The sequence below is a fragment of the Seriola dumerili genome, unplaced genomic scaffold (assembly GCF_002260705.1).
Source record: "Seriola dumerili isolate Sdu_G_001 unplaced genomic scaffold, Sdu_1.0 BDQW01000513.1, whole genome shotgun sequence".
NCBI lineage: Eukaryota > Metazoa > Chordata > Actinopteri > Carangiformes > Carangidae > Seriola > Seriola dumerili.
The window spans coordinates 559920-572817 of NW_019174768.1; the positions used below are offsets into that span (position 1 = coordinate 559920).

A 12898-nucleotide genomic window follows, 5' to 3' on the forward strand; every position below is an offset into this window, starting at 1 on the left:
ACGCACTGACTGGGAACGAGCCTCAAAATCTGTGAGTCTGTGAGAGTATGACCTTTGACCTTTGGGATATAAAATGTCATAATTTCATCATTTTATCCTGTCCACAGGCTGGTTAAAACATATTGTAACTTTAAACCTTTATTGAAAAACATTCAGACGGACGAACAGTGCAGAATACAATAGAGGCGGGAAAAATAAACTTCATTACTGTAAAATTATGAAGAAGAGCGGCGCGTGGGACGTCCGTTAAACAGGGTAACATTTACTGACGTTCTACATGACGTCGGATGGCCTTGCCCCCCTGTGATTGGCTGTCTCCGGAGGTTCGGTCTTTCCCTGACAATCCCCGCCTCGTCTTGCTGATGCTGCCCAACACACCCGCAGACCTCCCGGTGCTCCCTCTGACAGGTTAACGGCTCACACACCGGCACGACCGAAGAACAACAGCGGACACACGGTGAGTTCACCGGACACCTTCACCCATCACGGAGGTTTCACGGTTCGTGTGACCAACTGTCCCCGAACCTTGGGCGGAGAACGTCACGGTGGCTGCTCTGTCGTTTCGTTCCCAGTGATCACGGAGACTGACACAGGCAAACCGCCGGTAAGATTAGAAATGGATCCGGACACACTCAGCTACAGGCGGTTTGTTTTCTCCCGTTATTCTAACAGTTGTTCGGTTGCCATTTCTTTGAATTTAAATTCGAGACAACACAGTGTATCCTAGTTCCGTTATCGGACGCGGTCAGACTTCGACACAACACCGGTGCGCAGAGAAATTTTGATTTTCCACTCGAAAAATACCAGACACCGATACAGTAAGGTCGTATGTGTAAGTGGACGTGTGTGTTTTACTGAAGAGGTGGATGTCGGGAGACAAACGGAAAACCTGGACATGTCCGATAATGGGTGCAGTCCGGCAGCGTTAGCTTGCAGGCTGCTTTAGCGTTAATTAGCGGCAGCTCATGGTGGATTCTCAATCTAGACACATTAACGTTTATCTCCTCACTTTAACGAGCCAAGTGTTTGTAACCCGGTGATGTAATAACTGTAATCACCAACTGGAATATACCGTTAGTTCGTTTGCTAATTGTGTTAGCTGCTTTCAGCCTGCTGATGCTGGAGACTTCCTGGTTTCTCAGGCTGCCTTTACTTCTTGGACTGTAGAGGTTTATGTAAAGTCTTAGTTTGTGTTTGGAGATGTTTGTTAGCACCTGGTAGCTAATACCACGAGGCTAACTCCACCTCCATCCTCACTCTGTGTATCTGTGCTTTTATTGCAGCATGTTTCCTGTTATTTGAGCTCCGGGTGAAACGGGCGGCTGGAGTCGTGCAGCAGGAGACGCTCTCCATCCCCACCAGTGACACCAGGCTTTCAGGGTGAGACTGCAGACTCTTTAACCAGGAAACTGATCCATGTTGGAGTGGTGAGTTCCTGTGCAACCTGGTCCAGCTTTCGGGGGTCAGGAGCTAGTTAAGACTTGACCCGGGATCTGGCTGCGGTCTCATAATAATCCTCTAAAGAGCTTAAGCGGGCTAAGTTTGTCCCTGGACTGTGACAGGTGGTGTGCTCACCATGATGCAGATATCTGACTCCTACAACCAGAAGAACTCGCTCTTCAACGCCATGAACCGCTTCATTGGCGCCGTCAACAACATGGACCAGACGGTGATGGTGCCCAGCCTGCTGCGGGACGTTCCGCTGGACGAGAACGGGGACGTGAAGGCACTGAGGACCGCCAACGACACCACACCCGCCGCCGCCGCCCACTGCACCACCTACTTCCACCAGGACGCCGACATGTACAGCTCGTACGTCCTGCTCAAGTCCATCCGTAACGATATCGAGTGGGGCGTCCTGCAGGGTGACGGGCGGGGGAAGGAGAGGGCGGGTGTGACGGAGGTGTCGCGGGTGGAGGCGGAGGAGGATGACCTGGAGAAACAGTTTCGTTACCACCTGAACGGACTCCACACGGTTCTGTCCAAACTGACGCACAAGGCCAACATGCTGACGAACCGCTACAAGGAGGAGATCGGCTGCGGAAATTAACCACGGACGGATTCATTTATACAAGTTCTACGACCACACAGGTGTTTTTAACACGGTTCAGCTAGCTAGTTAGTTAGTCAGACAATTTAATTCCTGCTTCAGTGTTATGGGGAACAAACTTCACTTTATCATTTCCAATTCAGAGTTCAAGGTTCATTAGTGAAATTGAAGTGATGCTGAAACACCACAAAAAAACAAATCATTTCCATAAATGAAACCTGAGCACCTACTTCCTGTTTCAACACATCAACCTGTCTTGATGTCACTGATCCCCCAGACACATGCACTTAAATGAAGTCATGGGTGATATTTGACCTGTTATATTCTTATGTTTTAGATTTTTTAGAGAGAAAAATAGTTGTTAGTTTGAAGAGCCTGTGTCTGACCCTGCTACAGGTTGTATGCTGGATTTCACCAGTTGAGTTCAGACCAGGTCTGATCCCCGGGGGGGGGGGGGGCGCACAGGACAACAGACAAACTGACGTCAGGACATCTCGGCTTCTGCTGCTTCAGTTTGGACCACTCTTATTTTAATGTGTCTGTTTATGGACGTGGCACATTACATCACTTCCTGAAGTGCCACTTTAAATGTTAGAAAATCTGAATTCACTTTATCAGTTTGTCATGTGGGGTTGACTTTCTGACACTGATAAGCAGCCGATTACCAAATATTCAATGTCAAAGTGTCCTTGAACGCACCTCCAAGGAGTTTTCTGATCCGTTAGTTTCAGCTGCTTCACCAGACTGATTCAAAACCAAACACTGATTTTACTGGATGATCTCTGCAGCAAGTTTCAACTTAATTAACAACAACATTGAAATGATTTTTAGAGTTAATGAACTAACATTTGTAAAAACACCAGTGTGGTTTGTAAAAAAAAAAAAAAAAAAAAAAAAAAAAAAAAAGGGACTGCAGCTGTTGATTGGACAAAAGACTGGAGAAATAAGAAGAGCCTGATATTTTCTCTGGTTGTTTGTCCGAATGTAGTTGTTGAAGACACACAGCGGGTGATTGGCTTTTTTCTTGGGGCTGTTTGCACTATGTTTTCAGGGTTATTGTCTATCTGTCTTTGTTTGTCCTCTCTCTGGCTGTCCTTCATTTCATGCTGTAAATTCAAATCTATGCAAACACACCGAGGGCAACGTGCTCGGCTGTAAACCTCTGCACAGTGGAACCTGCTCTGTGACGAGACTGAAGAGGAAGCGGCTTCGTTAATGTTTGTTCTTGACTGCACACGCACAAACTGAAGAGAAGTCCTTTATTTTCAAAATAAAACTCCCTGACCTGCTTCAAATGTTCATCTTAAATGCAGCTGACAAACTTTAGACACATGATGACACTTCAATGATCTCTAATCAATACGATTCCAGTGCAAAATGATCAATACTAAAGTTGATATATTGCTCAAGGTTGAAACCAGCCAATCACAGGTTTATTTTGGCCATTGAGTTTATTTGTTTACAGAGATTTCTGAGCGAATCTTAATTGGATGTTAAAGTGTCTGTCAGGCTGCAACTCATTCAAAACCTCAGCTGGATTTTCCTGAATTTATTTTCTTGCATCAAAACATGAACGTGATTATTGACAGATGTTGTTTCTGTTGGGATGAAGACAAACCAGAGTTTAACGAAACCGTCTTTAAAGGATCTGAAGGTTTGAAGCAGCAGCTTTAGTCACTGTGCTTCACAACTCTGTAAAAACTGAAGGATTTCTGGAGCTGCGTAAAAATACTGTATGTGAAAATATTAATGGACTATTCCACAGAGCAATGCTTTTTTCCATTTAATGTCCAGCTTGAAAATTAAAGGTTTTGATGAGTAGTTTGGTGTTTTGATTCATTCTCAGACTAATTAGTAATTATAGTAATTACAACATTTGTCTTTTACTCTCATGTTCTAGTCATTTAATGGTAGTTTGATTATTTTAAATGTATTCTAGTTTACTTAATTTATACTTTAATCCACCAAGATACAAGAATTCTAAGATGTTTAAGAGTTTCATGTTGAGATTCTTCCAATTTAAAATGTATATGAAATATTCTCATTCTGTTTATTTAGGTTAAAGATCGTAAATGGAAACTTCCTCCTTTAGATCTGCAGCTTTTTGTGATGAGGTTTTCTAAAGATGAACGTGTGGCCTTTACACTGATTTATTATAATTTATTACATATAATATTATCCTTTATTATATTATCAATAAACCCAAACATAAACCTTTTTAAGGCCGTTCTTTGACCACAGTTAAAAGCCTTCATCAGACGTTTGGTTTAAATGAAACTAATGTTTTGGTTCTCAAAGTGGGGTCTGCTTGCTGGACCCCTTCAAGGTCCCGTGCAGAAAGGGGAATAACTACTTATATACTGCAACACATTTCTTTATCTTGTTGAACACCAGAGGAGGAGAACGTTGGTCCCAACCTGGATGAGTCTCTGCTGCCTCAGAACAAAGATGGAACTCGACTCCGACCGTGAATCACAGATCGTCATGTTCATCATGTTTCAGGAAGGGAGCTGAGTCACTTCAGGAACATCTGAGGAGTTGGTGAAAAACAAACCTCCCTCTGTAAAGACTTATGTTCAGCTCTGTCAACTCTCACACAAACAGGGGTAGGGGGTGTAAGGGGTAGCTAGGGATCACAGCCTGAGTAAGAGAGTGCTAGGTGTAGATGGTAGGTAAATGCCAGGCAACTGTGGCTAGGTAGGGGAAGGATGTTTGTAAGAGTCTGTGCAGCAGTAGCTAAAGCAGGTGGGTAGGCAGGAGGAGGAGGTACAGGCAAATTGGAGAGTAGGATGTTGGCAGGAGAAGGGTGTAGTGAGTCCGTACAGAGGCGGGAGGGATAGACAGTAGTGAAGAGTAGGTAGGTGGAAGTACAGGGAGGTTGGAGAGAAGCAAATAGGCAGGAGAGGGTTAACCCATGTTCTCCTCCAGCAGCTGGAACAGAAAACTATATGAATGACAGCATCAAACATCAGATCCATGTTGGACAGACTGACAGTCCACTGGTCTGAAAGTGCAGCATGGAGATTATTGTGAACACAACAGATGGGACAGTAGTTGTTGTACATGTACAGACCATAAATATGGAGTCCAGCTGTGTTTGATGCTGCTGGGCAGACTGAGCGCTGGGAACCTCTGAGCTCTCCTGGTCCACTCTGTGGAGGAATCATGAAGAATGAGCTCACATTATGTCTGTCCACACAGAGACAGACACAAGCTAAAGGTCCATGAAGTCACGTTTGGATGTGACAGCCAATCAGACGACTCCCTGTAGCGGTAAAGGTTTACTAGTCCTGCCGATCCCACTGAGAATCAACAGCTCAGTCTGCAGCTGTTTGTAGCTTTCAGCTCAGTGTTTGCTTTAGTCCCAACAGCTCTCACCAACCCTCCACTGTTTTACCTCCACCTTCCAGTGAGGACGTCCACAACAGACACAAACACTTTGATTTCAGACCAGGTCCAACAACACGTCGTACAAACTAGTTCTTTTCTACAATAACCTGAGTCTTACTGTCAGTTACAGCTTACATCTGATCAGCTGATGGACGTCGCCCTTTAAATACAATGAAAACATCCTTCAACTCGTCGCTCTTTAAAGATAGACAGCTGGGTTCAGGAGAGTCTGGTCTCTGCTGCTGGATCCTGAAACAAAAACAGAACTGATAAATGTTCATGTTGAATAAAAACTGGAGAAAAATATCTTCAATCTTTAAATAAACACAACAACTGACTTTTAGTGAGAAACGTCTTTCTGACTGTTTTTAATTCTGACCTTCCATCAACAGATTGCCTGAAATGAACAGGAAGATCCATCAACCAGTCACCTTTCATGGACACACAGCTGGATCCAGGTCCAGATCCAGATCCAGGTCCAGGTCCAGGTCCAGGTCCAGGTCCAGGTCCAGGTCCAGGTCCAGCAGAGTGTGGTGTGTCTCTAACACACACAGAGCTTTGAGTGTGAATAATGATGGAGCAGTGATGTGAGTCATGGACAGTTAGAGATCCTCATCTCACCTCTGAGCTCTGGTCTGGCTCTCATGTTCCCCACACAGAGTGGTTTTAGAGGGAGGGGCTCCCTCCTCTCTGTCCTCACACTGATCCATGCTGCTGAGTTCACATCCACATCAGCTCACACACACTTTCTACCTTCATGTGGAGAGAAACACACATCATTCATCTGCACATCAACTCAAATGTACATCATTTCTCCAGCTGCTCCTCCACTGATTGGCTCTTCTTCTCTGTTTCATATCAGTGTGAGGCAGAGGAAGCTGCCATCAGCTGCTGTACTTCTACCATCAGTCCACTAGATGGCGTCATGAAGCTGCAGTGAAGTGAGTTGTTATTCAGATCTACAGGACTACAAGAGACTGATGAGAGGTGAGTCAGGCTCTCATAGGTCTCTGGTCGTTGACACAGCGCATGTTGTCAGCCCGCCACACTGAGTCCACATCAGTCCTGTAGTGTAAATCTAATGACAGACCACTCACCCACAATAATAACGACTCTGTGTTCAACTATTGACCATCAACTAACTCTGTTTCTACTCTTATTCCAAACATCAACACAACATGGCGGACATGTTTAATGTCTGTCAGGTGTTAACGAATAAACCATTAAAAACTGTTCACTTTACCTTCAGAGGAGAAAATAATCTGCGTCACAGTGGTTAGGTGAAAGTGAAACTAAAGTTCAACCAGGGCCAAGACTGCCAAGCAAAGTAACAACCATCAGAAGTAAAACTAAAATAAAAAACTTCCTCACAACTTCTGGTAAAAGTTTATTTGCTCATGGTTTTCATTGCATAACCCTCTTTTCAGTTTTTTTAGTTTATTGTCCCCAAGGGGAAATTAATTTTCACAGATCTGTACAGAGAATGCAAACACATGCACATTACACATCATTACACAACAGTAAATTTAACCCATAATGTCATGTCAGTTGAGAAAAAAAGGAAAGAAAAAAACAGGAGGTTTCTGTTTAATAGGAAATGAAAGTAAAAGAAATTGAACCACTAATAAACACAAACCATGTGAGAGGGGATTTCCCTCTGTGACTCTTAATATTATAAAACCATCTGCAGCCAAGAAACATTTAATGTCTGTGTGGTTTCATATTTGACATGAAGTCCATTCAAACTGAAGCCCTTGTCCACCAGCTATAGTTATTTTCTGTCTGTCTTTTCTGAGAGTGAGAAGTATCACCTGTTTCTGAGAATGCAGTCGTGAAACAGGATGTAAAGACTGACCGAGGAGGAAATGCAGTCACACCCTGCAGCAGCTTTTTCTTATTGTTAACATTCTTATTTTATATAGAAGTGACTTTAACTTTTTGATTTGACTTTGGTTTCTTCTGTCAGATGCACTTCCTTCATATTTAGTTTAAAGAAGAAGAACTACATTTATCATTTATTGTTGTCAACGTGCCTCTAGAAACCAGCTACAGATTTATCAACCTGAAGACTTTTAAGTTTATCTCAGGTGCGGGCCAAACAACAGGTAAACTTTGGCTGAAGTTTGGTGGAATAAATGTGAATAAATAAAACTACACGTAGAAAATAGTTTAGTTTACATCTACTTCATGAAAGCCGATAACCGGATGTTGTGGAGTTTGCTCAAGGTCCGTGGAAATGGACGCACGGACAGTCGGACAACCTGAGAACATGGTTCCTCCGGCCGCCGGCAAAACAATAGGCAAAACTTTTAAGTGAAATTATTTGATTTTGACTCTGAGACGGTCTTTCCAAATGTATTGAAAATATCCAACAAAAGTAAAGAAAGCTCAGCCGACCTGGAGAACCCTGCCGGGAGTTGGTGAAGTCCAGAGAAGAGGAAAATATAAAACCACATCGGACACACACTCAGTCAGTCAGGTAGGGCCTAAAAACAGCTGAACTTTGGCTCAAACTTGGTGGAAACTTCAACCACAGGTTGAGTTCCGATAAATGTGAACAAATACAACCAAACGCGTAGAAAAGACAAATTTAAACTATTAAAATCAGTCTATATTAGATATTTTAAATAAACTTGAACAGGCTGATGACGAAATCGGATGTTCTCGTTACCATTTCCGCTAGCTTGACTCTAAATGAGTTACTAGCTAGCTTGAGAAAGTCCGAGTTAAACTAAAGTTCAGGCCTCTGTAGGGCGTCTGAAAGGTGTAAGGAAGCGCGATGAGCCGCTGCAGGAGGTACGTTTGTAGAAGTGCTGAAAATCAGGCCCAAAACCCGCCTAGCTTCCACATGAAGCGGAGTGGCGTAATGGAGTTTAGCACCCGCTAACTTTAGCTAGCAGCATGGCTTCCTGTCTCCATAAGAAGCTGATACATCTCAAATTTTTAATTATTAAATTAAAAGTAACTCCACAGTAATGAGAACCAATAAATCATCTAGTTGACAAGCCTCCACAGGTCAGCCTCAGTAGCCTGGAGTTAGCTCCTCTTTCCAATGTGCTAATTAGCTTTTACGCTTCTGTTGTTTAAACCTATTAAACTTCAATAAAAAAATTAAACCAGAACCTGAGCGACTTTTTGTCTACTTATGACTGAAAGTGACGTCAGTCAAGTTCTTCCTAAGTCTAACTGTGTCCTAACTCACTTATTACTGCATCATGAACTTGTACTGTGATATCTGGGGTATTTCTACCCCGTAGTATTTGTACTTTTACTTAAGTAAAAGATGATTTTCTGGCTGCAGTTGCTTCATGAGAAAGTTTTCTGTAATATTGAAGGTCACAGAGGGAAATGACCTCTCATGTTTGATGTGGCTCAGTGTTTATTTTGTGATTCCACTCGTCTGAGGAAGATTAGGAGTCATGTGCCTCAGCTGCACATAGAGTCCATGTTTATTTCAACGTTTCTTTTACCTTCATTTCAGTCAGAAATCAGTGATCCAGCAGATCCAGTCGTTTTAAACTGTTTCTGATTTGACGAGTTCGATGTTTTAATGATTTATTGACCTGTTTTCTTTCTCCACAGGTTCATGTGGTTCATCGTACTTCTTTGTGTGAACACAGGTGAGTGTATTAACATGTTTTCTATCTTTTGTTTAAGCACTGAGGTTGAAAATGTCCTGCCATATTCCAACAAAACAACCTCACGCCGAGACACAGATACAGATATTTTATTTTATTAAAAACTCAAAGAAATAAGTAAAGATGTGGCAGTGTGATTTCATGAGGCAGAACAACATCTGTATCAGAGCAGCTGCATCAGGAGATGCCCTTCAGCTTGGACTGTCTCATCTTTGTTCACTAGTTCACTTTTATCTCAGATCATGACGTTGATTCAGAGTCTGACTCCGAAACACAAAAAGCAAACATGTTGTGTAACGCGAACACACACACACACACACACACACACACACACACACACACACACACAGAGTAAACACACACACTCTGTGTTTGTTGTGTTGTCTTTCAGTGAGCTGCCAGGTTGTCGTCAAGGGTTTCATCGGAGACAGCGTCCTCCTGCCCTGCATCTACACGGAAAAATACCTTCAACCAGAGAAGGTCAACGTCTACTGGAGGGACAGAGACGACAACATCTTGTTGGACATCATCAGCGGCGTCCACAATATGAAAACCCAGAACGAGAAGTTCAGAGGGCGAGTGATCAGTCCCCCTGATCTGAACAGGAAGGGAAACTTCTCCATCGCCCTGCAGAACGTCCAGGAGGAGGACACCGGACTGTATGAGTGCCACATCCCGGAGGCAGGCGTGGAGCAGAGAGTCCAGCTGACTGTCACAGGTGTGTTCGCCTCCTCATGAGTTGTGTTTGACCTGCAGCAGTCAGTCAGAAACGAAACACTGAGGATGTGTGTCATGTGACAGGAAGCTGATGATGTTTCTCAAATATAAAGAAAACAGTGACATCATTGATGAGAGGACGTGTTGATACCCTGCTGAACAGGGTTTAATTCATATGATACATTATTATTCTGTAGATATGATGTCAACTTCCTCTCAAAGCAGTTTCACCTCAGCATCCATTTAGTAGCTGCTCTGGAGCTTTTGATCAACAGATGATCTTCACTGGGGATGCTCAGGTTGTGTGTTTCCTTCACGCCACAGCAATATGTTTGGTGTCATGAAACTGGATCATACGAAGTGGATAAAGTGTTTGTCATGCTCGGAGGTCTCTGCTGATGGAGGCAAGTCGATGTTGAATCTGTGTGTCTGTGGTGCAGCGCTGAGGAGTGAGACCTCTCCTCCTCCTCCTCTTCCTCTCTCAGTCAGGAGCCGACACGTCAGAGGAGTTACACAAACAGAACCACGTCTCTCAGAGTCTGGATCCACTGGAGAGTCCAACACAAAGATTAAACCTGCACCAGGTCCAGACCTTTAAAGCCGGTTCAGATCCAAAGTCAGCGACAGTAACACTCAGAGTTCATGTCTTCATGTTTGACTTCCTACATCTGAGGAAGGATCATGATATTTGACTGATATTAATAATGAATCATAATGTTTCCAAACAAAGTCCAGATACTGTGAGTGAGTCGTGTCTCTCTCTCTGTTCTTCACGTTGCAGGAAAACGTGTTGGAGTATCAGGAACAGATCCAGGACCAGCTCCTTCTGAACCACCAGCTGGTAACGCTGCAGTAACACTGACCCCCCCTCTCCTCACTCAGCTGTCTGTCCTGTCATTGTGCAGTTTGGGTTGGACACAGGTTCACACATGAACCGTGGAGCTTCAACAGAAACATCACACACTAACTGATGAAGGGTCTGCTCTAAAAACCAATAAAACAAAACAACTTTAGTTTCAGTGATAAAACGACTTTAAAGTCACAACTCTCCTTTAAAAAGAATGATTACTCACCTGCATCGTTTCAGCCTCAGCTCCTCACTTCCTGTCTCACCTGAGGTTTCTTTGTGTTTACTGACCAGAGAGAAACAAGAGAACCAGAATGTTTCCACAGCGATGACCTGAAGTAACCTGCTGCAGCTCTGCAGTCTGTGCCTTAGTTAAAATGGCTGCAGTAAGAGTTTACACTGCCCCCAAGATTCACTGTGTTATAGCCACCTGCAGCAAGTTCCCTGGGTGATAAGAGACCAACTGAAACATCAACCGTCGTCTTCAAGTGCTACTATGAGAAGTATATGTCCTTAGACATGGCATAAAATATATTAATCTAGTTTCTATAGGAATCTAATTCCAACATTTTTAGTAGTAATCCAACCGGTTCTGGTTTTCGGTTTCATAACCCCCTACCTGTGACTCAGCCTGTGGTTAACCAGACTCTGTGCTGTTCCCGCCTCATAGTCCAAACTATTCCACTTCAGGTTCCTCTTAAAGTCATTTCTGCCTTTGTTCAGATCACTACATTGACAGAGAGGAGAGTCAACCCTTTGGTCTGTTTGTTATGGAGAGGAGGTCATGGTATGTCATAGTAAGTCATAAAATATGATGGTGTAGTAAGGCATGACATGTGGCCCTGCCTGTCCACTGGGGGCGCTGTCACCACTAATGAAAACCACTTAGAAGCTCAGTGTTGAGGTCAAATCTGAGTGATTCAGTTTGGAGCAGAACTCTTCATTTCAGACGCTTCTATAGTTTTCAGCTTTTCAGTTACTAATGATCAGATATGAAGGGCAAAGCTACTTTATTATTATTATTATTATTATTACAGGGTCTGTTGTATTGTGATACTGACATGTAAAGTTACTGAGAATAAGGAGCTGCTACAGGTTAATCTTAGTTATTCATTTTTTATACTTATTTATAAAAGTGCAAAACACCAAAGAAGAAAATGTTGAAGTGATAAAACATGAAGAAAATTTACCTGAACACAAAAACAAATGTGTCCAACAGCCTGAAAAGGTGAGCCCTGAGCTGTTCCCAGGAAAACATCACAGGTCACACCTGAACAGGTGTTCACAGCTGTGAACAGCTGTCATTAAATTATGACAGCTCAGTGGGATTTATTGGATAATGAAGGATGAATCCATGGCTGTGAACTTCAGCCTCTTGTGTATTTAATACTGAAGACTTCAGTCTGATTGAATCAGATATTTTCTTCTTCATCTGTTGCGACACACTCACAGTTCATCTGAGTTATTGATGAATGCAGATTCTTTACATCTGTTTCACATGTGTCCATATGCTGCACTAAAACTACACCTGCACCTGATCTGGATCTGGATCCTTGCTGACTTTAGTTTGTACTGCACTTATAGCTGTTGCCAGTCAGTCACCTGATTGTGATCAGGTATCAATAACTGAGGTCATATTTATTTAACTGCTATTTAATCTGTGTTGAAGGTTTCTGATACAAGTTCAATGTAAAGTGTGTGTGTGTGTGTTTGACAGGTTGTACACACACACATGAATGACATGAATTCTGCACTAAACCTGAAACATCACTCTGGAAACAAACGTCTCATTTCTCTTTTCAAAGTAAAAGCAGATGACTGATTTGACCATTGTGTTTGAAGAGAGTGTGCTGCTGAGGTCTTTTATTCTGAAATAAAAAGTTAAAGTTGTACAAATTTGATGTTTGAGTTTTTCTGCAGTAACAACCTCTACTACAGTTACTAGTATCAGTACTACAGTTACTAGCTATGAGTATATTTACTGTAGTAACTTGTTCCACCTGTTACTACTTCTACTGTAACACATACTTGTTCTGTAAGTGTCTCTACTTCAACTACTCCTCTACTCTAATACTACTGGTACTACTTGTAATGCTTGTTGCTGGTAGTACTACCACTGCTGCTACTGCAGTACTAAGTATATGTCACTTTTTGTCTCTTTATGTTTTGTGTGTGTGTGTGTGTGTGTGTGTGTGTGTGTGTGTGTGTGTGTGTGTGTGTGTGTGTGTGTGTGTGTGTGTGTGTGTGTGTGTGTGT

At 42.8% G+C, this 12898-nt stretch overlaps 2 protein-coding genes and 1 long non-coding RNA gene across 5 annotated transcripts; 2 read left to right on the top strand and 1 right to left on the bottom strand.

Annotated features, from left to right (window-relative positions):
* Window positions 1-350: 350 nt before the first annotated feature.
* Window positions 351-3863, top strand: LOC111235579 (mid1-interacting protein 1-B-like). 2 transcript variants are annotated; one of them, XM_022764071.1, is made up of 2 exons: window positions 351-604; window positions 1284-3863. In XM_022764071.1, exon 2 carries the CDS (start codon window positions 1577-1579, stop codon window positions 2048-2050), a length of 474 nt encoding a protein of 157 aa, XP_022619792.1. In that variant the 5' UTR covers window positions 351-604; window positions 1284-1576; the 3' UTR covers window positions 2051-3863. The 2 variants fall into 2 exon arrangements, with proteins under 2 accessions (XP_022619792.1, XP_022619791.1); XM_022764070.1 differs by having other exon boundaries at window positions 351-457.
* A 1098-nt stretch (window positions 3864-4961) lies between these two features.
* Window positions 4962-5614, bottom strand: LOC111235577. The gene is made up of 3 exons (XR_002665691.1): window positions 5576-5614; window positions 5124-5202; window positions 4962-4981 (listed from the first exon to the last, which is right to left on the bottom strand). It is a non-coding gene; the product is annotated as an uncharacterized LOC111235577 (long non-coding RNA).
* Window positions 5615-7700: 2086 nt separating this feature from the next.
* LOC111235531 (programmed cell death 1 ligand 1-like) lies at window positions 7701-12526 on the top strand. Of its 2 annotated transcripts, none has more exons than XM_022763991.1 (4): window positions 7701-7919; window positions 9023-9060; window positions 9470-9796; window positions 10577-12526. In XM_022763991.1, exons 2-4 carry the CDS (start codon window positions 9027-9029, stop codon window positions 10726-10728), a joined length of 513 nt encoding a protein of 170 aa, XP_022619712.1. In that variant the 5' UTR covers window positions 7701-7919; window positions 9023-9026; the 3' UTR covers window positions 10729-12526. The 2 variants fall into 2 exon arrangements, with proteins under 2 accessions (XP_022619712.1, XP_022619711.1); XM_022763990.1 differs by lacking the exon at window positions 7701-7919 and adding an exon at window positions 8087-8236.
* The last annotated feature ends 372 nt before the right edge of the window (window positions 12527-12898 follow it).